We start from the raw sequence: 26,153 nt of genomic DNA, 5'->3' as shown, positions 1-26,153 counted from the left end.
GTTTGGTTTTTTGTAGATGTAGCTTAGCCAGATGACACTAACATCTCATAGATGCAAATAAATGCCTCTTTTGGATCCATTCAAAGATTGTTTATCTATTTATCACTGTAAAAAATATTATAATAGCACTTTAGGAGCTAAAGTATGACAGAATAAGCGACAGAATTCATATAAAATACGCTTCAAGAGAATATATAAGAACAAAGACAATAATGATAAATAGCCTATTATACAAAATCCTACAGGATTTAACAACAAAAAGAATTTAACTATCTTACTTGGACAGGAAACAGCTGGTTAAAAAGTACCCATAACTTAAAACTCAAAGATGCTTTATGCCAAGACAAAAGGTTTCTGACCTCGACAAAGTCATCTTATACATGTGACCAAGAAGCTCCATGTTTGATGATCATATGAAAAGATGCTTTCTGTAAGACAAAAATGATTTAGAAAGCATGTTCCAGATCCATTAGCATATATTTACTACTCTTGCTGCTGGAGAACTGGTAGACAATCGGTGGAACAAGAAGACTACAGAGCATGCTTGGAGATGAAAACAAAGACATGATAGGTGTCTGAATTGCCAAGATGCAATATGAATACAATGTATTCTGTTGTACAAGCACAGATTCAAAACACCAAGGGGCTTAGTCAGCCATGATTCCTTGTGCGCCCCCGACCCACACCCCACCCGCCCCACCCCCCCACCCCCGGTCTCCTATATGCATAGTTTAGCCAAAGAAATAACATATTCTCCATGGTGCTGTTAAGTGTCCATGACAGCAATTCATGCTATATGATGTGGGGTTTACCAACCCCTAGTTTTAAGGCCTTTGCCACAACAGTCATAGACTCACAACTCACATAAAACACTGCTTAGATCGAACTGCAACATTGATCAGATGAATGGTAACTCAGACATATCTTCATGAGTTTAAATCACTAAATACATGCCTCATCTAGAAAGCAATTCGTTTGTGATATCATATAAGTTTATAGTTTAAGTCATAACACATCGACTCTAATGAATAATATTACAATCCAGGTGAGAGGTTGCATGATTCATCGATCACCTCTGCCTACTGGTACAAGGACTTCAAAGCTTGCTTCCACCCTTCCTAAAGATGCTTCCCATGGCCTTGGCCTTCTCCCTAAGTATAAACTTTTGAGTCTTCCCGGTGGAAGTCTTTGGTAGATCCTCAAACACAATTGTTCGGGGAGCCATGTAATGAGGTAATCGAGCACGGCAAAACTTCATAATATCCTCTGCACTGATATTAACACCATCCTTCAGCTTGACAAATGCACAGGGTGTCTCACCCCAGTGGTCATCAGGCCTTGCAACTACTGCTGCTTCAAGCACTGTCGGGTGGCTGAAGAGCACCGACTCCACCTCAATTGAGCTTATATTCTCCCCACCTGATATTATAATGTCCTTTGATCGATCCTTGATCTGTATATAGCCATCTGCTTGCCTGACTCCAAGATCCCCTGATCGATACCATCCTCCACTCATAGCATCCATTGTTGCATTTAGATCCTTATAGTACCCATTCATCACTGTGTTGCCTCGGAACATCACCTCTCCGATCGTATGCCCATCAGCAGGAACACTCTTCATGGTGACCGGATCTTTTATGTCAATCTCCTCCATTCCAATGTGATGAAGCCCCTGGCGGGCCTTCAGCTTCGCTCTTTCCTCGAGGGGTAATGCATCCCACTCAGGTTTCCAAGTACATACAGTTGCTGGACCATAAGTTTCAGTGAGACCATAAGCATGAGTGACAGTAAAACCCAGCTCCTCCATCTTGGACAAGACTTGGGAAGGGGGAGGTGCAGCACCAGTCATCACTCCTACTTTTCCAGGAAGTGGTTTTCTTTCTGTGATTGGCGCATTTATGATCATATTAAGGACTGTTGGTGCACCGCCCAAGTTGGTTACCTTGTGAAGGGCAATAATATCAAATATGGCCTTTGCTGTAACATTTCGGAGGCAGATATTGATGCCTCCTTGAGCTGCCATGCCCCATGCAAGGCACCATCCATTGCAATGGAACATGGGTACAGTCCACAAATAAACTGGCATTGTTGTTATGTCATTGGAAAGAATCGTTGCGATGGCATTCAGGTATCCACCTCTGTGACTATAGATGACTCCTTTTGGCCTTGAAGTAGTGCCAGAAGTATAGTTTATCGAGATTGGATCGCATTCATCATTGGGCCATTTGATCTCAAAGTTAGGAGGGGCAGTTTGCAGAAGGGTCTCATAATCTGCATTAAGTGACATATGAACACCTCGGACTGTGGGAATGGAGTCATTAAAATCCGAGATTATGATCATAGTGGGAGGGTTGATGTTGGACTCAGAGAGAAGCTTTAATGCTCCCTGGCCAATTTCAAGAAGGTGGGAGTCGACAAAGAAGATCTTTGCCTCTGAATGCTTAAGTAGAACAGAGACCATGGCTGAATCATGCCGTGTATTGAGCGTGCAGAGAACAGCACCGGCCATTGGGACAGCAAAATGTAACTCATACATAGCTGGAACATTTGCAGCAAGCACAGCAACCTGGTTGTAACAGTAATTAACAATCCCTAGATTAACTATGAATAAGATCTTGAAAGAAGGTATGTGAATACAATTTTAACTAATATTAACTATGAATACGATCTTGTAAGAGGGCATGCGAATACAATTTTAACTACAAAAAGATGCATCTCTATTGAAACATCCAGATTGAATAGTATATTGAAGCACAAGTGATAGGTCTCATGCTCAAGTCCACATGTAAGCATCATGTACCTCATTTAATGTAATGTAATTTTTTTTAAAAAAAAATAATTTAAAAGAATAACAAAAGATGCATTTTAATAATCTTCTTCATCATGAATAATGCAATAACTATGACCTGAATGACACTCTCAGTCCATGCCTAAGTACAGGATAATAATTACAGACATGATCTTGGAGCATATAATTGTGACTTCTTTATCATGATTTTGATTAATACAAATGCAATAAGATAGTTAAAGCATTAGTTTAAGAGTGATGAACTGGAGGACGGACGACGAACATTTCAGATATTGTCATAGTTTACCTCCATCTAGCAAATATTGCAACGTAATATTTACAAGACGTACTAGAAGCCAGGGTTCTTAATTGAAAAGCCAGCAGTTCGATCTAGTTTAAAATCTGAGGTATTAGAACGATTCCCGAACAAAAGATTTATATCAATTCAAACAACAAAATGAACCAAAAAAAAGCAAATTGAGGACGAAAAAAATATGAATCGCATGAATTAATCTAAAGTATTGGCCTAAATCATGGGCATGCCACTGTGACGGCGTCATCCATGAGTCCAAATAATGCTATTATTTCACATGAAGGAAACTCACAGTCTGAAGTCTTGAGATCCACATAGCTACTGCCAGTAACTGATACTAAAAGGGAAGAGAGAAAACAAGGAATCATATGACTCTATGCTACAGACCAGAGTTGATAAGGAGGGAGCTTACGACGTCATGGCGGGAGATGCCGAGGGCGGAGAGGGCGGAAGCGAGCCTGAGGCAGCGATCGCGCGTCTGCTTCCAGGTGTAGGTGGTGGAGCCGTAGATGACGGAGGTACGATCGGCGTAGACAACTGCCGCGCGCTCGAGGAAGCTCAGCGGAGACAGCGGTACGTAATTGGCCGAGCACCGGATGCTGCCTTCCATCGTCCTTCTTCCGCCGAACTCTCTCTCCTCCATCGCCGAGTCTCTCGATCCCAAGGATGAGCGGATTGACCAAATAGGAAAAGGACGTGGAACTCACTAGGTTGCACACCTAATCACTAGATCCTAGCCGTCCGTTTTTATCATGGCGCGTCCCGAAATCATTGGAATTGACCATCTGTTGAAATTGTTGAAGAGAATCCGTATCCGTTGATCAAAACTAAATGACGTCATATCGGCCACGTCTTCTATATAAGCAAATGACGCGTGTTGAATATGTAAGCGTATGAGACAGATAAACATTGTCATAGGCTGTTGGAACGATGATTTAGTGCCGTAGCACCTCATCTAAAATATCTCATAGTTTGAAAGGTCATCGACGAACTAAGGCATTGGATAATTCTAAAAATTATTTTAAAGTAATTTAGAAACTTGAACTATTATTTAAAACAAATGTATATATGCTTTCGAACATTATTGTTGTTGACTCTATTTTTTATTATTATCTTTAAAAAATATTGAGTATTTTTTTATATTGTTCTTTAACTCGAAGAGACTAATATTTGTCGCCATTCTGTTCTACGTTAAACCTCGATTTTTCGGATGGATGTTAAACATACATAAAAATCTATCGTAACGATGCACGGCCCAATCAACTACTATACCCAAATCAAGATAGGTTGGGTTAATGGGCTGCATTCCGATAGGCTTTATAGATCCAGATAGGATCCGGATCCGATAACCCCATGGCGGTGCCACTGAATTGGCACTAAGTGATAAGTCCAATAGTGTCGTCTCCCACGGATCGGTGACGTGTCGGCCAAAATTTTTCCGACATCCCGCCCCAATTCCCCCGCCTTCAATTTCACTCCTAACGTTTTAAAGTTTCGATTTCGCCCGACCCAAAATCCTGCCTCTCTCGGCGTCTCCTTCCCAAACCCTAACCCTAAAGTTACAGGTCCGTCCTTTTTTATTTCTGCCTTTTTCGGCCCGCTTCCTTTGTTCCCAGTCGGATCGTGCTGCTGTTCGTCACCATGAGAGGGGGCAAATCGAGGGCCGCGGCGTCAAGCAAGGATGACACCAAGTGAGCCTCTTCTCTCCGGCACTGTGTTTCGTTCTGGTCGTTTTCGGTGTCGTTTGTCATCGATTGGGTTGGCGTTTGTAGGGTGGCGGGGAAGAGAAAGGCGGCCGACAATCAAGGTAAGAGGGCAAAGAGAGGGAAGGCTGGCAAGGACCCGAACAAGCCCAAGAGGCCTCCGAGCGCCTTCTTCGTCTTCATGTAAGTTTCAAAGTTTTGTCTTGTTCTTGTTTTGTTGGTTTTCTTTTCTCTTCTTGTTTATTGTTGGATTTATCTTGGGTTTTCTTCGTGCGTCGTTGCGAAGGGAGGAATTTAGGAAAGAGTTCCAGGAGAAACACCCTGAGAATAAGAAAGTCTCCGTGGTAAGCTACTGTCCCTTCTCTCTATGTGATGTTATTTTTTGCTCTTGTTTTTTTATTTTAATTTTTATATTTCCTGTGATTAGGTTAGCAAAGCATGTGGGGACAAATGGAAATCCATGTCTGAGGCTGTAAGAGATCTTTCTCTGATGAAAATTTTGATTAAAGAGATCTTTTTTCGTTTTTTTTTTATGTTCTATGTTATTTATTATTTTTATACAAACAAAATTTTCAGGATAAAGCTCCATACGTAGCAAAGGCAGCCAAGAGAAAGGCTGAGTATGAGAAGATCATTGCTTCATACAACAAGAAGCAGGTATTTCTCTTTTTATTTATGTGGTTTAAAATAATGTATATTTGAGATGTATGGTGTCTTACCTGTGTCTTGTTCTTTCTGTTTCAGTCTGAGGGTTCTAGTGGTAATGCAAGTCCCGCGGAGGAAGTCGTAGAAGAGGGGTCTAAATCTGAGGTAGATGATGAAGAAGACGGAAATGAAGAGGTTTTGTTCTTTTCCTGTAGTGTTTGGTTTAATTTCTGCGTAAGAAAGAAACTGGTGAAACTTAAATTGTTGCATCATTATTTTTGGAGTGTTGCAGGAAGAAGAGGATGAAGAGTAGCTCGGAGGAAGTGATCGATTGAGGAAGCTATGGTGGGAAGGGCCCTTTTTCTTCTTGCTTTTTCTCCTTTTTTTAAAAAATTATTTTCTTAATGTTCTAGGAATTAGATTAGTATAGCTTTTCCATTGTAAGGAAGAAAAGAAATGGCTCATGTTCCTTTGGATGCTTCCATTTTGCTCATCCTTTTTGTTAAATTACTATCGACAAAGTATGCAGGGGTTTAACTCATCTTGTTTGGCTTTTCTGACCCAATGATTGTGTAGCATGCAATGCTACAACGATTAAGTTGTTGATTAGTTGTGTCGAATAAAACTATGTTTTCTTTTAAAATTAAGGATAATTACATATTATCTTTTATGGTTATTTAGGATTAACATTTAGGCCTTTATATTTAAAAAATAGAATTGGGATTCTTATATTATGAAAGTGAAATGTTTAATTTTAATTATTCTCATGTTATTAATTTTGATAAGAATGATAAGGGTAAAAAAGTATTTCATAGATCGTAGGTTATGGTTTGATGGTTGGATCTCTTTTGAAACACCACTATTTCATAGATTGCAATAAGCAAAGGTTCTAACTCAGTTTGTCTCTTGTCGATTTCGTCCCTAGCTCTATCGGTAAAATTTGCATTGCAAGGTGGAGCATTGTCACCTCCTCTATCTCCACCTTCTCATCGTAAGTCCTGTTCTCCTTTTCCCTTCCTTTAAATAGTTCATCCGAAGTAACTATAGGGGATAATTATGAATTATACTCTGAAATTAAAATGAATACTTTTACTGTTCAAAATTTGATTCATTATATTAATTTATTTCTTTTGTTTGCTAAATACTCCGTAGAGACAAATCAAAGAAAATTATAGTAGTCAAAGGGAAATGAATTTACTGTAGCTGCTGATGGAAGAATCAAAGAAAGTATAACGAGGTTCACTTGCAAATGCATGGATCGGAGAAAAAAGGGAAATGAATTTACAACATTTGGCGGTAGAAAGATCAGAGAAATAAAAGAACCGCGCAGGAGTGCACTTCTTAAGAGACCATGCAAACCCACTATCTTAAGTGAACTATCTCATTCCCTTGGTAATATGGAATAAAAATCTCATGCAGGAATTAAAAGTGAAATATAAAGAAATAAAGATCTTGAGAGACCATGCAAACCCACTATTTCATTCCCACTATTATGGAGAAGACCAAAAGCTGTTTCAGTAATGAGACAGACTCGCAAGTGAGAAGTGCATATGACGACACAAGAGTAATGAAAAAATAGAAGACAGACCACCAAAACTTGGAGATAGGCTTCTGCACATAAAGATAGCCCTTCAGGGTTCCAGAGGTACAATGTTCTGATTACTCTTATAACAAATACTCAAGCAAGCTACGAAAAAATATGTTTCAGAAGTCTAACAAAAGTTACCGATGCCTGATGCAGGTTTTCTAGGCTTGAAACAGTTTAAAGGCTTAAAAATTTGAACATTTTCGGCTCTTGAGTGCTTCAGAAGGTTTGTCTCTTTACAACACATGTAATTAACAAGGAAATGAACCTTAAAAACTAATGCTTTCGAGAATAATTAGCTGAGGTTTCTATACTATTAACGGCTTTAAATGGATCCTTGTGAAACTAACACAAGTAACGTCACAATAAACACCTTGAACCACTGTTTTGATGACTTTGTCTACATAGGATGTGATTTGATTTGATAAAGGATTCCTATCAAAAAAATTCTGTTATGCTACATTTGGACAAAGTGTACAGAAAATGTATGATATGGATGACCCCAAAACCTGATTTGAAGTGAACTTTGATGCTTTGGTACACCAAAATAGTCCCTCATTTGTAGTGGTAGGAGGATTATATCGGATCACAGAGCTAAATGAGCCTGCTATGGTCGATGTGGCTTAAGCATTTCCGTATATGGTTCTAGAATCATCAAATATTGGCTCAATTTTTCCATTTAACCAGGTTGTGACAAATTTAGTTCATATATGAAGTAACAACCAATGCAGCAGGATCTAATTGTTTTATTAAGTCGTCCATCTTAGTGAGAGCCTCGTGCACTCCGTTTGTATTTTTCACTTGTTGAACAGTTTGAATCTTCTGCGAGTAGAGGCTAAGAGAAAACAAGAAATCATCATTACTTAATTGAAGAGGATAGGGTCTGAAATTAAACTTGTCAGAAAGGCTAAATTTATGTATGCTAATGTAGAATTTCTCTAGAATGCTTCTTGACTGGTTGTGCTGATAAGCTCTATGAACCCACAAATGCCATTTGAAAGTCTAGGCACTAGAGGTGCAGAAGTTTTGAGTCTTGAGTAGGACCTAAAAGATCACCAAGCTTCCATAGGTTTCGTCTAGCAGTTAGTCACGAGTGATACAGTTTGTAGGTCTACTGATATGGCACTTGTGACAAATTACTACTCATGTATAATTGAGTTGATAGGGGAAGCAATGGATTATCTTCTTTCATTGGAGAAGATGGGGTGGATTCATCTCGGATGAATATAGGCCACTGGGCTTAACTCGGGTTCTTCCTAATGATATCTCAGATTTATGTCGTAATCAACTTGTGAGGCAATCAATATTTCTTTATCTTTCTGAAAGACAAGTTACCTATGTATTGAAAAGCTCATGAAAGCATGCAGTAGAATTCGACAAACTTTTACATCAGAATTAAAAGAACAAGATCTACTCTCTTAACTTTTTTTCATTGCATTATCGTTGTATTATAGTGAAAGAAGTTACATGATACATCTTATCGTGCTGAAAGAAAGAATGTCAATACTTAACAACATGCTTCCAACTTTCAAGCGCTACAATCAAAAAGCAAAGAAAAACATAGTAAGAAAATGCTCGGTATCAAAAGTGAAGAAGAAACATTGAAAGAGAATGTTCAGTAGTAAACAAGATCTAAATATTGAGTAACTGAAGGGCACACCTTTTCAAGGTTCGAAGGAGAGATCTCGACCAAGTGAACCCTCGAAGCAATCAATCGCCGGGCTTCATATCCGCTGCTGGGACTCGATCAACAGAGCATTAAGCATAATGTGAAAGGCTGCCTCGTATACCACACTGTCGTAGTGCATCCCGTCGGTTGTACAACCCTGTCCGCAGCCCTGGCTCAACAATCCGATATCTAGCAGTAACAACGGCCCCCCGGAGCTTCGCAGGATGGTACTCTCGCTCACCTCGCGGTCATACTCATCCCACACCGTCGCATTCATCCTCGCCCTCTTCTCCTCGGTGTTCAGCATCGAGTTGACCAGCGTCGGCAACCCAAGCCAGAACATGTGGGGTGGCTGTGCCGGTGCGGTGGAGAGCAGCGCGACGGCGGCGCGCTTGAGTGAGACGAGGGACTCGCCGTAGAGGGACGAGTTGGTGAAATGCAGCATGTGCCAGAGGCCGGAGCCGAGGATTAGCACGTCAGGGCGGGAAGCGGGGCTGCGGCGGCGGAGGCCGCGAAGGAGGGCCGTGAGGTTGGACTCGAAGGGGGCCCAGACGAAGTCGAGGGTGAGGCCGCGGGTGGGGAGGGCGGCATGGTAGTCCGAGTGGCGGCGGAAGAGGTCAGCCTCGACGGGCGGGAGGGCGACGGGGTCGAGGAGGAGGCGGAGGAGAGCAAGGGCGAGAAGCCGAGCCTGGGAGTCGCCGGCGACGAGGATCCAGGAGCCGTTGAGGAGGTCGGAGGCGTCGGCGCGGGGGAGTCGCTGGAAGCCGCAGGCGGCGGCGTGCGGAGGCTGCGTCCACCGCCAGGTCGGTGGAGAGGAAGGGGATTCTTGATGCCAATCGACGTCGTGGAGGAAAGGGAGGCAAGAGGAGAAGGTAGGCGTGGTAATTGGATCGGAGGAAGAGGAGGATGTGGTACTGATGATGGGAGCGGAGGGAGAGAGGGAGGAGAGGAGGAGAAGAGAGAGGGATGGGAGGTGGGGGGCGAGGTGGACGGCAACGGCGAGTGAGATGAAGAGGGCGCCGCTGAAGAAGAGGACCTTGTTGCGGCTAAGGTGCCACCCGGCCATGCCCAGCGGCACGAAGAGGACGATGCACGCCGCTAGGGCGCCCAGCTGCGCCGCGGCCGCGGGGCCCACCATCGACGACGGATCCAAGGCGGCCGCCGCCTCGCCGATCGGGTCCCTCCTTGCCGTCGGATCTTGGCGGAGGGGCGTCAGAGATCGGCAGCGCACTTGAGGGACGGTGTACCTGCGCAAGCGAGCGAGCGAGCGAGAGAGAGAGAGATCTGGACGAGACGGAGAAGCGAATCGGGTGGGGAAGAGCGTCACCCAGATGGGAACAGGCAAGCGGAAGCAGGTAGGATTTGGCCCGGCGCAAGTGAGCCGGAGTAGGACGCGTCGAGCTAACCCGGGCCGCCTCGTTGGGATCTCATTTGGCGCTTGGTGAAGTCAGACCCATTTCAATGGACTCCACAACGTACGATCTAAAACAGACAGTTCAGATCGAGACCTATAGAATGATACACTTCTTTTAACCATTGCACCATTTTGGCATCCACCCGTTGGAACTCTCTTACCTACCTGCCTTGCGATTGGGGAATCATGGGACCCACAACAAGGAAAAGTCAAGTACCAAAAACGTTGATGGCATATATTACTTATAAATTTATCGCAAATCAAAGGCATATATATGGAAGAAAATTTTAATTTATTTTTCCCCTATTTATTTTTCCTTCTCGTTTGGTGCTCGGACATCATCATGAACATACATACAACTAAGAGGAAATTGGTAGCATAAAGAGGGTTTAAATTAATATGATCTATATAGTAGACGATTATTTTCGATAGGATAGGGAATATTTATTCTCCAAATCCTTCTTTTCTGCGAGAAAGGATCGATTTTACTGTTAAATCACTGAGGCTCTAATAATTTAAGGAGTGATTGCTCGATTGTAAATTGTAAATTATTTTATTTACATATGGAATTATTTGACTTGCTTAAAAACCAAAGAAAAAGGAGTTTTTCTTAAAATCTAATTACAGTTTTCTACGAAATTATGTTAAATTAGTTTTTTCAATGGAAAAATATTCTTTTAAATGGTTTATGTAAATAATTTTTTACCGAAAAAAAATCAGGTTTCCAGAATATCATAAAGTTTGCTAGAAAAGAATTTGTTTTCTAAAAGAACTGATGTAGATTTGAGATAGAGTTGTATCTCTGAAATTATTTCAATAGAGAAAATAAATGTCTACTTCAATGCATCTTCAAGCAATATGTAAACGAAGGATTGCAAAAATAATATTTGACGTTATAATAAGGTTAAAGTAAGAAATTGAAATATGGAAAGAAATCCTTACCGATTAGGATTTGATTATTATATAAATATTTCAAATATTTTGATTGACTCAAGAGATACTATTCTTTATATTTGATTATCTTGTAGACGACAATTGAATTTTGTGAACTTTTGATTTATGTTTGATTGTTGTTTTTTCAGAAGAATTTCTCCTTCGTGACAGATTGTAGTGTTGGAGAGGTTAGTGAATTAGCCGAGTGACAAAAAATGAGGAAGAGAAATGTGAGGGTGACGAAGGTAAAGCTTACAATGGAAGTGGCATTCAAGTGAAATCCAATTTACGAAATAATAATATTATCTATAGATGTTATTTATGGATAGTATCATTATAGTAAAAATCATGGTGCTAGAAATCATTACCACATAGAGGAAGGTTATAAGCTAATAAATTGTAAAATTAATTTTCGATAGAATGAAAAAGATATATCGGGTAGTGAATATAGACTCTTATCGAAATGAAAAAGACATATGAGATATCTAATGTGAGATAAATAGACATATGAATAGATATATGAGATAATCCAATAATGTAAGTACTCTAAGCAGTGCTTTGACTCATATTAAAGAAATATTTTTTTTCTCTCTTATAGTGTTGTTTTTTTTTTAATTATTCTTTATTGTTTGTATAATATCATGGTTAAGGAAATGATTAAAATTAATTTTTTAATCATGTGAATAATTAAACATTTTATAAATTAATTAAATTATTAATTGGTTTATTTCTTAATAAATGATGTGATTCTTAAAAAATAAATAGTTTAATTCATATTTTTGTGCGTAAATCATAAGAAATAAATATTATAAATTTATTTTTGTGTGTGAAAATAAATTAAAAATAAAAATTAACTTATTTGTTAACTTTGGAAGAGACTCTGATAGTTTTTCGAAATCAATTTTTATTTATATTTTAAAATATTGAATATTTAAATTATTATAAGTTGTATGATGCATAATAATATTTTAATTTTAAAATTTTATAATTAATAAATAGTAATAATTGAATTATGATGTTAGAATAATTATTAATTTAATAATAGTTCTATTTTTATTTAATTAGATATAATTATTTTTAATAAATTATATGTACTTTTTATGATTTAATTAATTTTAAATTTAGAATCATTAATCTAAATTAATTATTTTATGAAAAAATAAATTTGAGGTTAATTATTATTTTATAATATTTTTTAAAAAAGATTATGTTAAAAAAATAAAAAAAATAAAACAAAGGAAAAAGAAAATCCTCCGCATCAAATGGTTTGACCGATACGATTAGATCAACAAGCTCAAAAGACTAGCTTGGATGACATATGATATGACACATGTTAGCACCATCCATGTGGTAGCAGACAAAGGAACTTTGGGCAGACGCAGAACGATACTTTAGACCCGGACGAGGTGACCACGTGACCTTCGCATTGTTCGGGGCCGTACAGGTCAACGTCGGACACCCCAAAGCTATTTTGCAAAACTCGGGACGACGCCGCACGATGCCAACTTGTACGGGTCGATCAACGCTCATCTGTAGAGTATAAGTCATCCTCCCAAGGCGTCGATAGTCATTAAAGGACCACGTATGATCGATCACCCCATCGTAAGTATAAAAGCCAGCCCTTTGATCATTGAGGAGAGACTTCGAACAGAACTCTCTCTTATTCTATCATACTCTAACTTAAACTTTAGAGGGGTCGAGTCGGAAAATCCTTCTCCCAACTTCAACGGAGCCCGACGATGAGGCCCACAGCTCAACCCGACCCAATGCCCACTTCTTCCACTTGAGCTTTTACATGGACAATCTTGTGTATCCGAGATTAGACTTAGTCATGTTGATATCTCGATCAATGCGTAAAGGTTCACCAACAACATAACTTTGGAGGGACTCTCCTCGGTCCACGATGCAGGAAATTAGGAACGACTGGATCAGCATTTCCTTTACCGTTCATACATCCTTCGTAACATGATCCAATAAACAATACATGGATCAAATTTTGTTCTGCAGAAGTTACCGACGTCATTTGTTTGCTTATTTTTAGTATCAGATATTGCTGTGTTAAAGAGCTTCTGAATGGTGTATGCTTGTCTTCTTCATCTCTCTAGTTTCTTTCTCTCACTGCAACTTTTACAGATAGGACGACGAGCAAGTGATGGAGAGGGAGAAGGGGAATTCGAGGAGGTCGAAGATTCACCTGCCCCTTTCTGTAACCACCGCCGGCAGCATGCATGTCCTCGATCTCCGTTAGAAAAGACATCAAACATGCAGAAGGTTCGGGGTGGCGCCCTGCTGGTTCTGCGGAGAGAGCAACGCCACTTGCATTCACCGTATGTTTGTCTTTTGATCTCCAATATAACTTGTATCGTGTAAGAGAGATAAAAATGGTTTTTAATTTAACTTTTCTATCAGTAACTAATCGCGGTTGCCGTGTCAAAATTTAAGATACACAAGTTTCTGGTAGTTTACAATTGACTTTTACGACTTGCACATAACATCAGAAAATGGAGGGAGTAGCAGTATGATATGCCAAAGTCAACCTGAGAACGCGTTGAATTCACTGGGTAGATGCTTCGTCTGTTCCAAGTACTTGCAAAACATGCTTTGAATTCACTCGACGGAGCTGTCATGACTCAGCTCTTGAGGGATTCGTTGGTTCCCATCCTCCATAAGATTTTGCGACGAGATGTCATTGGCTAGTCTCCCAAAAATTCAAAGCTTCCGATCTGTCGCATTCTTTGCTCTCAACAAAGAATTAAAAATCGGTTGGTAGAAGATCCATCTGCCGCGGATCAAATCTCATCTTATTATTAGACATTGACGTGTTGCTGCTGCTTCCATTTTGTTTTTCTTGGTCGACTTTTTTGTTGATTTTATTTCTCCTCGGAGAGTATAATCCCTTCACCTTCTCCTTAAGTTTTTCCATCTCCGGGTTATCATCATGCCATCTCCCAGCCAGCTGATCCGGTGTTCGTCGATAGTAGCGGTTGCAGTACTCTGTGTCGTCACGAAGGCCCAGAGCTTAGAGTTCTACTACCCTGACTTTTCTGCGCAGAATTCGACTGATTTCGTCTTCAGCAATAGCTCAAGCATCGGTGATGGTGCTCTGCAAATCACACCAAATTCCGGCAACCCAGCTTACCAATCGGGAAGAGTCTTCTACAAGGAAGCCTTCAAGCTACGCAGGAGCAATGGATCGAGCCTTACATCCATCAACACTTCCTTTGTGTTCAACATCCGCTCGCTATCTCAACCAGGAGGGGAAGGCCTGGCTTTCATCCTCACAAACAACCCAAGGCTTCCGACCAATAGCAGCGGGCAGTGGCTTGGCGTGGTCAACAATCGAACCGATAACGTGACCTCGAACCATTTCGTTGCCGTCGAATTCGACACCAGGAAGAGCTACGCCAATGACCTCGACGACAACCACGTCGGCCTCGACGTCAACGGCATCGAATCCGTCTATCAGGTGCCGTTTGGAGCTGTTGGCATAAACATTTCGAGCGGCACCGATGTTGGAGTCAGCATCTCATTTGATGCCGTGTCAAAATCATTTCTACTCTCTGCTGCCTTGGTTAATGGCACATCGGCGATCAGTAATACTCTGGTGTTTACATGGTTGATCGATCTGTCAGTCTACTTGTCGGAGGATGTCTGGGTGGGATTTTCTGGATCCACTAGCAATTTCACTCAAATGAACCAGATCAAATATTGGTCTTTTAGCTCGCTGGACACCGAAGACATTGGAACGCCGAAGAAGAAGAAGAGTTTGAGATCGATTTGGTTGTTTACCATGCTTCCACTGTTGCCTGCTTTTGCCGTTTTCTTATACTGGAAGAAGAAGGAGAAAGGGAGACTATTTAGATACGACAGAAAGATGGTGAGACAAGACATAGAACTAATCCTCGAGGATTGCAGCAAGCGACCGGTTAGATTTCAGCTAAAGGAGCTCAAAGATGCGACGGCCAACTTCGATCCAAGCAGGCAGCTCGGCAAAGGCGGGTTCGGAACTGTCTACAGAGGTTACCTGAAGGACTTCGACATGGAAGCGGCTGTCAAGAGGATCTCAAGGAATTCGCACAGGGGAGAGCGAGAATTCATCGCGGAGGTGACGACCATCAGCCAGCTCTCGCACCGGAACCTCGTGAAACTGATCGGGTGGTGTAACGAGGACAGGGAGCTGCTCCTGGTGTATGAATTCTTGCACAGAGGCAGCTTGGACAGGTATATATTTGGGAAGGAGGGCACAGTAGCAGAGCTCCCTGTTCTTGACTGGGCGACGAGGTACAAGATAATCTCCGGGGTGGCCTCCGCTCTGGACTACCTCCACCACGGAAGCATCAAAAGGGTGCTTCACAGGGACATCAAGGCGAGCAACGTGATGCTGGACGACGAATACAATGCCCGGCTGGGGGACTTCGGCCTGGCGCGAGCCATCGAACGCGACGACAAGTCCCACCATTCCACCACCGCAGTAGCTGGAACTCGAGGTTACATGGCGCCCGAGTGTTACTTCACCGGCCGGGCGAGTCCCGAGACTGATGTGTATGCCTTTGGTGTGTTCGCCATGGAGGTCGCCTGCGGCCGAAGGCCCGGTAACAACTACGTTCGACCCTGCGACGAGGAGGCTGAGTTCGACGGAGGTGGTTCAGATTACATCGTGGACTGGTTGTGGGATCTACATGGAAGTGGGAGGATCTTGGCTGCAGCGGACCCGAGGCTGAGCGAAGAGTACGATGAGGTGCAAATGGAACGCGTGCTGAGGTTGGCGTTGGCATGTTGCCATCCAAACCATCAAAAGAGGCCATCGATGAGGATGGCTCTCCAGGTTCTAGGCGGCGGAGCTCTTCCTCCAAATCCTGCAGCTGAGAAGCCTGCTTTCGTGTGGCCTGTGATGAACACTCAACATGAGATCGAGCTGCCTCTCGTGGGGCTACTTTTTGTAGGAGGGCGCCTGAGTCAGAGTTCCATTAGTGGAAGATGACTCACTCAGTGATGATTCCGCCATTGTTAAGCTGCCTCACATTGGCTACATGTCCTTAATTTCCAAGCTTATTACTGGTTATACCGTGTAATGCTTAGCCTGCATGACCCCTGCTCGATGTCCTAAGCTTACAGTGATCCACATCTGTGATGTTGCAGTTTCTTAGCCAATCTCACCTCACTAGCACTGAAGCGTAAAGGGGAAGGAAAGCAAAAGGTGACGTTGACCACTAATTTGGCCCCATGACTTCTGGTCCTTCCTTATATATTGATGTACCATGGAACTTGGATATTTAATTACATGAAGTAATAGAGGAGTCTTAGATGATGTTGTGGTTGTTGGGTCCAAAATGTCTGCCGTCCAAATATTCTCCATGCATGTTGATCTTACACTCAAATGCACCAACCAGTGTCGACAAGTTAAGAACCTTCATGGAGAGTGAGGTGCTACGTTGTATTCCCTCGGGAAATGGTGTTGATGGCTGGCTATTATCAACATGACAGCAAGATGGATGGATACCCAGCTACCACAATTTTTCTATATCATAATTATTAAAACTCAATTTTATTTTCTTGTAGTTGCAAAATATTTATTTTAATTTTTAAATAAATATATGGTCTTCTGTAGACTGCTGATCATATTAGTCAGTGTTGACTGGTCTAACATCATATTTGAGTAGTTGATTGTCACCTTTCAAAGTCAATGGTGTTCATTAATGGAGCCAAACTCACCTGTTTTATTATAAAATACATTAATGGGCCAAATCGATTTCTAAAAACTATCTCCAAAATTTACTCTCTTTCTTAGTAAACATTAATCTCAGGGTCCAATTTCAAACTGAGTATCACAGGCTTGCGGAGTATACAGAATGTGAGAGAGAGAAGAAAGGATAGGTCATGTCTCCGTCAAGGTAGTTGAGATCCACCCTTCATCAAGGTTCAACCTTCTTCTATGGCTGCCTCATGATCCTCTTGGAAAGTGACGGGTTCACACATAATGGTTGTGGTCCGTCAATGCTCGTCTCGAGAGGAAAGTTGTGTGCTTCTCTTCCTTGCTCGGAAAGTGCTGCCGTGGGGTACAACCACCAACCGCAGGAGATCATGCTGATGATGATGATAGTAGGAAGCTGTTGACGTTACACGTAATATCATTTAACCTGTTTAGCATAAATGATTAAGCCCACGTAAATGATATTACCTATCTAAAATCCCAAACTATTGATCATATTTGACTCGATTAATCTGATCGAGCAGTGCACCTGAGGATGATTTAAAATTATCATCTTAGGTATGTGACAGTGCTTGACTTTGTCCTTGATGGTTTCCCCAGCATGACTATCCAACCTAAGTAAAACGAAAAGAGTAGGAAGGAGTCAATTACTTACTACTCTGCATAGATCGTCTGATGATACCATTAAGATCTTTCCTTGGGCATTTAAAGTGCTCCTGTTCATCTTACTTATGGTCTCTCACTACTGGTGCAGTTGACTTTCACGGATTTTAATGCCTTTTGAACCACCTCAACACTGACCGCTATCCATTTTGGTTTGGTCAACGCTTCGATGCACCTTGAAATAATAGTAGCAACAGTAATTTTCCCCAAATTACGGTATCACTAATCAAGATATATTAAGATTGAGACTAAGATTTAGATCATGCATAATAATAGTCTTCCATGGAAAGCTTGAAACTTATCCATTTAATAGTCTTCCCTGGAACTATTAGACCATGTACTTGATGCTTGCGCATATTTCGCATATGAAGATTTGCGCGTCAATTCCGTCGTCTCGCGGAACCAGAGGAGGATGAGTTGTGCAAGTGGTGGCCGCGGCACGCGAATCCGCCGCCCACGAGCACAAGATCGCTTGGACCAATGACAAGAAGAGGAATGATCTCTTTTTCCTCACGCGCAGTGAAGCCCCCAGAAGAAACCCAAACGATCCGAACCGTCGATCTCAGGGAATATGGGCTCTACCACCCATCACTGCGTGTGTCTTTTGGTGGGTATCTGGACGCTCTCTTTTCAGCTCTTCAAACCGCGTCATCTTCTCCGGAGAAGTTCCTATTCCCACGCCGATAAGACACGCGAGTGGATTACGCGATGAGTTGCAATGGCAGCAAAGGACAGCGGAGGAAAAGTCATCTTGAACTGCCGACGTGACCAACCTTTCTCTTCTATGATTGGCCGGATAAAAGGTGGGACCCGCAAGTAGCACGTCGGCTATTGAGAGAGGTTCGGATGGTGGAGACAGCGAAAAAAGATTTCTTTTCACAAGTGACACGGGAGGTAACCTCCTCGAATGAGAATATGGGTAAGGATTGCGCGTGGGAACGTCTTTATCTGTATTTTACTTGCATTTAGTTGGATTTTTTTTTTTTTAGAGGGAAGCAGAGTCGGTCAGCACCTTCTTCCTTCCCTCGTTCTTCGCCCGCCTCACTTCGTCGTCTTCCCCTTCTCGCGTCCGTGTTGTTCTTGTCTGATAACGATCTCATCGCTTCCCAGCTTACGATCAGCTCCGGTTCTGCTCCAATTTCTGCGATCCGCTCCCGAAATCGGCGGAGAGAAAAAGGAGGAAGAGCCAAAGAAAACATCGATGCGACCTCTTCACCTCGTTTGATGGGCAATACCTGCCGAGGGTTTTTCGGTAGCAGACACCACCACCCCACCCACCCAAAGCCGTCATCTAACCGCCGCTCCTGCTCCTCTACCAGTTCCTCGTCCGACGACGACGACACCCCCAAGCCCGCCCCCCCCGCCGCCTCGGTCACCGCCGTCGCTGTCGTCATGAGGCGGGGCGTCGACCCCGCCGGCGCCGGCGCCAGCTGTCACGTCCTCGGGCACCCCACCCCCAACATCCGCGACCTCTATGCCCTTGGGCGCAAGCTCGGGCAGGGCCAGTTCGGCACCACCTACCTCTGCACCGAGCTCGCCACCGGCGCCGAGTACGCCTGCAAGTCCATCACCAAGCGGAAGCTCATCTCTAAGGAGGACGTGGAGGACGTGCGGCGGGAGATCCAGATCCTGCACCACCTCTCTGGCCACAAGAACATCGTCACCATCAAGGGCGCCTACGAGGACTCCCTCTGCGTGCACATCGTCATGGAACTGTGCGGCGGCGGCGAGCTCTTCGACCGGATCATCGAGCGCGGGCACTACAGCGAGCGCAAGGCCGCCGAGCTGATCAGGATCATCGTTGGGGTTGTCGAGGCTTGCCATTCTTTAGGGGTTATGCATAGGGATCTCAAGCCCGAGAATTTCTTACTGGTCAATAAGGAGGATGATTCGTCTCTCAAACTCATCGATTTTGGCCTCTCCGTGTTCTTCAAGCCAGGTGAGAATGACAAGTTATGTTGGTTTGCTGTGTTCCCTTTTCATGGTATGCTGCATGAACTACCTCTTGCGTGATTGTTTGGATATATCTGTTTTCTCAACTTATGCCAACCATTGTTCTTTGCTGCATCCTGCAATCTAAGAGCTTGTATTAATTAATTAAGGATTAAATAGTTGACTGATCAAAGATGTTATTGAAGCAAAGAGTTCAGTCTTTTTAGTAGTTTCAATTATTGGTTCTATTTGGCTTGCCGTGTTCCCTTTTCATGGTATGCTGCATGGACTACCTCTTGTGTGATTCTTTGGATTTCTGTTTTCTCAATTTATGCCAACCATTGTTCTTTGCTGCATCCTACAATCTAAGAGCTTGTAGTAGCATTTACTAAATAAGGATTCAGTAGTTGACTGATCAAAGATTTTATTGAAACAAAGAGTTCATTCTTTTTAGTGTCTCAAGTTTTTTTATATTAGTGCAGATTATTTATGCCTTTGTTGGAATCTTCCTTCATATATTTGCCTTGCAGAAGTTAAAAACTGCAGTAAAAAAAGTTGGGTTACTACTTCTGGCTCTTAATGTGAGTGGATGATGCCCAATTTTGATCTTACTGCAGCAACAGTGTCATTTGTGGGTTGTCTGTTGCTACTTCTGAGCAAGACTTTGCTCAAACTTGTATTGGTGAAATCAATGCTCTCTAGCTGCAACACATTGGAAGAATCAATTATAATTATTTTGTAACTGGTCGACAGAGAATTTTTTTGGGGATTCTGAGGGCAAATGACTGAAAAAAGTAGTAAAGATTTTCAGGCACTAGGAAAAGCAACGATTGTGTTTGCTTTTCTAATGTTTGTCAAAATTGTGTCATTCTTGTAATTACCTCGACTCTTGACTGGCATCCATGTATCCATAAAGATAAGTCCAATTTTCCTTCATTCATCTGAGGCAGCAGAGGAGATTTTTCTGATGTTACTGATTATTTGTCAATCCTTTTATTTGCTTGCTTAATAATATGCGTGCTTCGTATTTTGTCTTGAATACACTATAATGAATAAAAGCAAAGAGAGAAGATGGTAAAATTTAACAGAGGCCCAGGAAGTAAAATATCCATCATTTTATAGTAATAAATCAGTGGGTGGTTTGCTATGGCACCAAAAGAAAAACAAAATTGTAAACAAACTTAAGAAAAGGTGAATTCCACACTGTCAGGCTTGTGTTCCATACTAGATGCAAATAAAACTCAGAGTTTGTTAAATCATGACGGTGAAGTGATAGAGTACAGGTTTTTTATTTCTTCCTTTATGATATCTATTTATATAGCAGAGATCAATAGGGTTAAAAAGATGAAATAAAAGTACCACTCAGTTCTCCATTTTCAGATTTATAACAATATAACAAGTATTCTTTTCTTTTCTCCTTTTTAATTAGATGCAATGACATTGACTTCCTTGGAGCAATTATTAAATCTTACCAAATGATGAAAATGCACAGACTAAGAACTTGAAGCCTCTCAAACATAAGATCTTCCATATCTGTGTAGTATTTTTTGCTTTATGTCCTCATCTCTTCTTATTATCTACTTGTGATTCTCTTGGTTAGTGATCTCCTGATTAAATATAGGGTGACCCAATTATGAGAATCCTGGAAATGGGGATTCGGGGAGGTTCAAATATATGCAGCCGTATCCCTAAGTGAGAGAGACTGTTCCCAATAATTGAATCCTTGACACCCAGGTCCCTTGATGCGACATGGCCATTCTTATCTGGAGTTTCACTAACTAAGATCCTTTGCATCTCCAGGTCAGATATTCACAGATGTGGTTGGAAGCCCATACTACGTTGCTCCTGAAGTACTGTGCAAACAATATGGACCTGAAGCAGATGTCTGGACTGCGGGTGTCATACTCTACATATTGTTAAGTGGTGTGCCACCCTTTTGGGCTGGTATGACTCGTGTTCTCATGCTTATGTAATCTCATGATTATCAAATCACTCATTCTGAATCTTCTTTCTTCAGAAACACAGCAAGGAATATTTGATGCTGTTCTGAAGGGAGTCATTGATTTTGACTCAGATCCATGGCCTCTGATTTCTGACAGTGCTAAAGATCTAATAAGGAAAATGTTATGCTCTCCTCCTTCAACACGTTTAACAGCTCATCAAGTCCTCTGTGAGTTACTGAGATTCATGATTATCTATATATCTGAATTGCTGATTATTTGTCTGATTTTATTGACATTTTAGATATGTTTTCTGGTGCACACCCTTATATGCACATGCTGTCTTTATGCAACTTAACACTTCTTTATAAAAAATTACAAATGGTTTTCCTGTAGGCTTGTATATATGGAAACAAGGATGTTAATGATATGCACTAATTTCTGCTAATGGCTTTGCTAAGTAAGAGCAATATACATAAAGATAAGGTGGAATAGTGTGAGGTCATGGTTTTTAAGAGAGACTTGGATGTGCAAAAGAGAGGAGTTATTTTGTTCCTTTATTTCATGTTCTGATATCTGCATGGGTCAATCCTGTTAACATCAAGGTCACAGTTCTGTTCAACTTTGAGCATTGTCAAAATCTCAAGAGCAAAATTTAATGTGGTATGAGAGATATATGCTGAACACTTTAGTAGCCAGCAAGATGTAGATTTTACTGTCTGACATATTGTACCATTCACCTTGTTTCCAGCTCATCCCTGGATTCGTGAGCAGGGAGTTGCTTCTGATCGAGCTCTAAATCCAGCTGTCCTCTCTCGTCTCAAACAATTTTCAGCTATGAATAAGTTAAAGAAGATGGCTTTGCGGGTCAGTAAATCTGAACTTAAACAACCTTTGCAGAATTATCAGGACTGATATTTGTTTGTAATGCTCAAGTTGTAAGAGATGTTATTACTACACAAATGAACACATAAATTTGTCTTCACCATGATGTGATCTTTTATGTGCATTTTTTTTTTGTTTTTCTTGTCTATAATGGTGTTTTTATTGAACATCTGCTCTATATCCTATCAGGTTATAGCTGAAAGCCTTTCAGAAGAGGAGATTGCTGGATTAAGAGAAATGTTCACAGCAATGGACACAGACAACAGTGGTGCAATTACATTTGATGAGCTCAAAGCAGGATTGAGACGATATGGTTCTACATTGAAGGACACAGAGATCCGTGATCTTATGGAAGCTGTAAGTTTATCAAACTTTGAAAGTGGCAGATATCTTTGTTGAGCCTTTATTTGACAAAGGGCATGATCTAATATGATTAGCAAGTTTCTTTGTGTATTTTACTTTTCATAACTTTGTGATATCAACTTACTCTTGATTTTTATGTCGCCAAAATTACTTTTTTGATATGCATCTGAATGATTAGTGTTAAAAACTAATGAGTTATTTTGCCACTGAGAAACGGTTTCAAGTACAATCATGAAATGGTTTCCAAATCTCCATTAAGGACCTACATAATACAACAGGAGCTTGAGCTCAGAGCAAACATACTCACACCTCAGAATATACTGCTTGATCAGTTTTTTTAACTGCGACCTGTCATATGCTTATTTTTGCAAAACTTCTATTCTCCTACGGCAATTTGGTTGCACGGGAAAATCTTTTCTGTCATGCCGCAACAGATCTAATGCCATAAGTTGTGTTTGGCTTGATATAAACTAGCCATGTTAAGTGTGAATTTTATCTATCAATTGTTCTTAGCTTCTACTTTCTTTCACATTTTTAGATTAAGATTGTACTGAACCCTAATATATATGAGCTTAACTTTTAAAAAATCTATCTTGGGTCTGAAAAAGATAACTACGAAGGGTACATGTTGCTTCAGATGGAAGCTCTCTCCAGGTCTAAGACTTTGCACAAATCTCATTTCATAGGCACTGAGTATAACAACTCTCACAATTTATTTATTAAATGTCTTCGTTATTTCTTCTTGATCATGGAAATTTAATGCAATTCATCAAGATAATAATTTTAGTGCAAAAAATGAAATACTTGCTTGCTTAATTTTGACTCTCCAAATTATATGCAGGCTGATGTGGACAACAGTGGTACCATTGATTATGGTGAATTTATTGCGGCAACAATACATCTCAACAAGCTGGAGCGTGAAGAACATTTAGTCGCAGCCTTCTCATATTTTGACAAAGATGGAAGTGGTTATATTACTGTTGATGAGCTTCAACAAGCTTGTAAAGAGCATAACATGACCGATGTTATTCTTGAAGATATTATTAAAGAAGCAGATCAAGATAATGTAAGTAATTTCTTGTATGGAAATATGGTAGCTTTACTTTACTTTAGTATGAATGTTTCACATATTGATGTGTCCAGAAGTAAATAAAACAAGAACATGTTCTAAGGTTTGGTAGAATTTAAAATGAATAGAACCTCAGAAGATGCATTATAACTATAAGTAGAAATAATTATGATAATAACAACAAAAGCAATAAGCCATGACGTCCCTACTTTTATAATAAGTTAGATACTAAGGTTGGGAAAAAGACTTCTACCAGTTTGCCAGAGCTAAAAAAAGGATTGGAGATTGTCATGTGTCCCTTAGATTAAAATGAAAGTTTATAAGATAGTTATAAGATCAATAATACTTAAGAGGTGGAATGTTGAGCAATTAGGGACAATACGTTAAGAATATTAATGTTGTGAACACGAAGAGTCGAGATTGACATGTGGGGCTACTAGAAAAGATAGAACATTTATATTCATGTATGATTAGATGTAATTTCACTAGAAAGAAAAGATGAGGAAAAACTGTTGGAATGTTATGTGCATTTTCTAAGGAGATCTGTAAACGCACTTGTTAGATAAGATAATTAGGATTACTAGGGTGAGAAAAGGTTTTATTAGAAACAATAAATTTATATTTGATTTCTTTTAGTTTGACTAGTAATATTTCTATAAATAAAGCTCTAAGTGGGAATAAGATTCATATAGTTGATCTCGGATATTTGGGACATTATGGCTTGTAGAAGCAAAAGAAGTGACTAGATTTGCTTTATTGTGGCATCTAGTATCTACTTGTACATCGACCAGACATGAGAATATTTTTTCTTTGTTTTGTGTTATGGCAAAGACTTCCTGCAATTTTGAAGCTTGATATTCTAAATGTTTTGTGTTAACCAAGGTCTAGACTGTAGACTACTACAAGAATATGGAAAAGATAACAAGAATTTGTGATAAATGATGGGTGTTTTTTTGGTTTATTAATATCAATTACATGCTAAACAATATCTCTAGTCAGATATCCATATCATCTGTAACCAAAAGTTCCAACATTTTAGAAAGACAAACTTAATGTATTCATGAACTAGCCAAGTATCCCAAAATAAGCCAGTCTATTTAATAACTATTTAAAAATTAAATAGCTAGAAAATTTACTTGATACATATTCAATAAGTAGTATGTATGATATTTAATACATACACAATGCACGTGTACATCATGCAAATTCAATTATCCATGTTTCACAGATTTCCAATAATTCAAAGTTACTTGGATGTCTTACAATTCAAAGTATGATATTGCATAATATGGTTTTGAAGCTTGATCATTTTTCCAAATCCTAACTATTATGTCTTTGTTATATTTCAGGATGGTCGTATTGACTACGGTGAGTTTGTTGCTATGATGCGAAGGGGCACAATGGGATTGGGTAGATGGACGATGAGAAATACCTTGAACATAAGCATGAGGGATGGTGGTTTTTAATAATTGAATATGTGTAGGTTGTGTTCAGATACTTGTTATCTAATTGTTACCCCTCCTATGTTATCTTTATCTGGGTTATCAAATATAAGTGAAAAAAAAATGACTGCAGAATTCAGTAGTTATAATGATGTCAGATTAAGTATGATGTTCAAAATGGGATATCTGAATTTCAAACCCTAGAGCTAAATATCCTTTTTCATGACAAGTCAACCACACCTTACCATCGTGTCTAAGATGGATTGAGGAAATGGTCTGGGGGATCTTAAGCACCACTTCTGTTTTTTAGCTATTCTTCTTTTTGTTAGTGGGAAAGATTTGCTGCATCAGTGTCATTACTACTCAATATGGCTTACCAGCATTCTCAGGAACATAATAAAAGGAATCGATCCTATAGTCATGCACAGTCACTTTTCTGCATCTATCTGCTATTCTTTGAATGATTTTGCACATTGGTGCATCATCCTTTGTTTGTCCCTTTTCTATATTTTTTTCTGTATGTGCTTATATGGTTTCACTCTCGAACTGTAGAATCCAATGGTTTATCTTCAGCCCATAAGATCTCCTTTTCATCATTCATGTTACTTCACCATGAAGCTTGGTTTTGCTGCTTCAGTCGAGAGATGGTTCCTGGTTTCATAGATCACGACCTCTGCATTTGCCAATTATCATTACTAAAATTTGTTAACTGGCAAACACTCCTGTTGTATGAATTGTTTCCTGTGCTCTGTTGACTTGTTCATGGACATCTGTTTCCATTGGTGTTAGACATGGACAAACTCTTGAGACTACTGTCATTAATTAATGTTCTCTAATACGGCAATCTTAACGATTTCCAAGTCCATGCTCATCTGCAGTTTGAGCATTTGTTTTGTGTAACCTCAAAAATAACTATACTTCTTCTTGCTCCAAGTGACAAGTTGACCATATACAATCCACATCGTTCAATGATCATTGTTTATGATAATGAAGAAAATGTTGGACGAGAGATTCTTGGCCAGACAAGGATACATACACACAGGTACATATTCTTAGTAGGTTTCACTCTTACTATTCTCCAATACGACATGATACTTAG

At 40.5% G+C, this 26,153-nt stretch overlaps 5 protein-coding genes across 5 annotated transcripts; 3 read left to right on the top strand and 2 right to left on the bottom strand.

Moving 5' to 3' along the window:
- Positions 1-903: 903 nt before the first annotated feature.
- Positions 904-3,787, bottom strand: LOC135631972 (butanoate--CoA ligase AAE1-like). The gene is made up of 2 exons (XM_065140172.1): positions 3,514-3,787; positions 904-2,566 (listed from the first exon to the last, which is right to left on the bottom strand). The coding sequence occupies exons 1-2, from the start codon at positions 3,742-3,744 to the stop codon at positions 1,097-1,099; spliced, it is 1,701 nt and encodes a 566-aa protein (XP_064996244.1). The 5' UTR covers positions 3,745-3,787; the 3' UTR covers positions 904-1,096.
- Positions 3,788-4,567: 780 nt separating this feature from the next.
- Positions 4,568-5,990, top strand: LOC103975830 (DNA-binding protein MNB1B). The gene is made up of 7 exons (XM_009390919.3): positions 4,568-4,792; positions 4,874-4,987; positions 5,091-5,148; positions 5,232-5,276; positions 5,381-5,461; positions 5,549-5,644; positions 5,742-5,990. The coding sequence occupies exons 1-7, from the start codon at positions 4,743-4,745 to the stop codon at positions 5,760-5,762; spliced, it is 465 nt and encodes a 154-aa protein (XP_009389194.2). The 5' UTR covers positions 4,568-4,742; the 3' UTR covers positions 5,763-5,990.
- A 2,455-nt stretch (positions 5,991-8,445) lies between these two features.
- On the bottom strand, positions 8,446-10,128 carry LOC103975831 (protein ALTERED XYLOGLUCAN 9). Its single transcript, XM_018822320.2, has 2 exons — positions 8,695-10,128; positions 8,446-8,569 (listed from the first exon to the last, which is right to left on the bottom strand). The coding sequence occupies exon 1, from the start codon at positions 9,839-9,841 to the stop codon at positions 8,759-8,761; it is 1,083 nt and encodes a 360-aa protein (XP_018677865.2). The 5' UTR covers positions 9,842-10,128; the 3' UTR covers positions 8,446-8,569; positions 8,695-8,758.
- A 3,569-nt stretch (positions 10,129-13,697) lies between these two features.
- On the top strand, positions 13,698-16,529 carry LOC135631379 (probable L-type lectin-domain containing receptor kinase S.5). Its single transcript, XM_065138999.1, has one exon. The coding sequence runs from the start codon at positions 13,989-13,991 to the stop codon at positions 16,029-16,031; it is 2,043 nt and encodes a 680-aa protein (XP_064995071.1). The 5' UTR covers positions 13,698-13,988; the 3' UTR covers positions 16,032-16,529.
- Positions 16,530-18,422: 1,893 nt separating this feature from the next.
- LOC135631792 (calcium-dependent protein kinase 26-like) lies at positions 18,423-25,203 on the top strand. The gene is made up of 7 exons (XM_065139686.1): positions 18,423-19,362; positions 21,156-21,299; positions 21,373-21,525; positions 22,047-22,162; positions 22,370-22,537; positions 23,385-23,609; positions 24,962-25,203. The coding sequence occupies exons 1-7, from the start codon at positions 18,648-18,650 to the stop codon at positions 25,076-25,078; spliced, it is 1,638 nt and encodes a 545-aa protein (XP_064995758.1). The 5' UTR covers positions 18,423-18,647; the 3' UTR covers positions 25,079-25,203.
- Positions 25,204-26,153: the final 950 nt, after the last annotated feature.

The sequence above is a fragment of the Musa acuminata genome, chromosome BXJ3-2 (genome assembly GCF_036884655.1).
Source record: "Musa acuminata AAA Group cultivar baxijiao chromosome BXJ3-2, Cavendish_Baxijiao_AAA, whole genome shotgun sequence".
NCBI lineage: Eukaryota > Viridiplantae > Streptophyta > Magnoliopsida > Zingiberales > Musaceae > Musa > Musa acuminata.
Note: the sequence above shows the minus strand (reverse complement) of the source record. Positions and strands in the feature narration are given on the sequence as shown.

Excerpts from the sequence above, each read along its gene's own strand:
- LOC135631972 (XM_065140172.1), bottom strand. The coding sequence starts at position 3,744 with ATGGAGGAGAGAGAGTTCGGCGGAAGAAGGACGATGGAAGGCAGCATC. Across the intron at positions 2,567-3,513 it reads GCATCTCCCGCCATGACGTC|GTTGCTGTGCTTGCTGCAAA; the intron begins GTAAGCTCCCTC and ends TGTTACAACCAG.
- LOC103975830 (XM_009390919.3), top strand. The coding sequence starts at position 4,743 with ATGAGAGGGGGCAAATCGAGGGCCGCGGCGTCAAGCAAGGATGACACC. Across the intron at positions 5,149-5,231 it reads AGAATAAGAAAGTCTCCGTG|GTTAGCAAAGCATGTGGGGA; the intron begins GTAAGCTACTGT and ends TCCTGTGATTAG. Across the intron at positions 5,462-5,548 it reads CTTCATACAACAAGAAGCAG|TCTGAGGGTTCTAGTGGTAA; the intron begins GTATTTCTCTTT and ends TTTCTGTTTCAG.
- LOC103975831 (XM_018822320.2), bottom strand. The coding sequence starts at position 9,841 with ATGGTGGGCCCCGCGGCCGCGGCGCAGCTGGGCGCCCTAGCGGCGTGC.
- LOC135631379 (XM_065138999.1), top strand. The coding sequence starts at position 13,989 with ATGCCATCTCCCAGCCAGCTGATCCGGTGTTCGTCGATAGTAGCGGTT.
- LOC135631792 (XM_065139686.1), top strand. The coding sequence starts at position 18,648 with ATGGGCAATACCTGCCGAGGGTTTTTCGGTAGCAGACACCACCACCCC. Across the intron at positions 21,526-22,046 it reads AACAGCTCATCAAGTCCTCT|CTCATCCCTGGATTCGTGAG; the intron begins GTGAGTTACTGA and ends CCTTGTTTCCAG. Across the intron at positions 22,538-23,384 it reads TCCGTGATCTTATGGAAGCT|GCTGATGTGGACAACAGTGG; the intron begins GTAAGTTTATCA and ends AATTATATGCAG.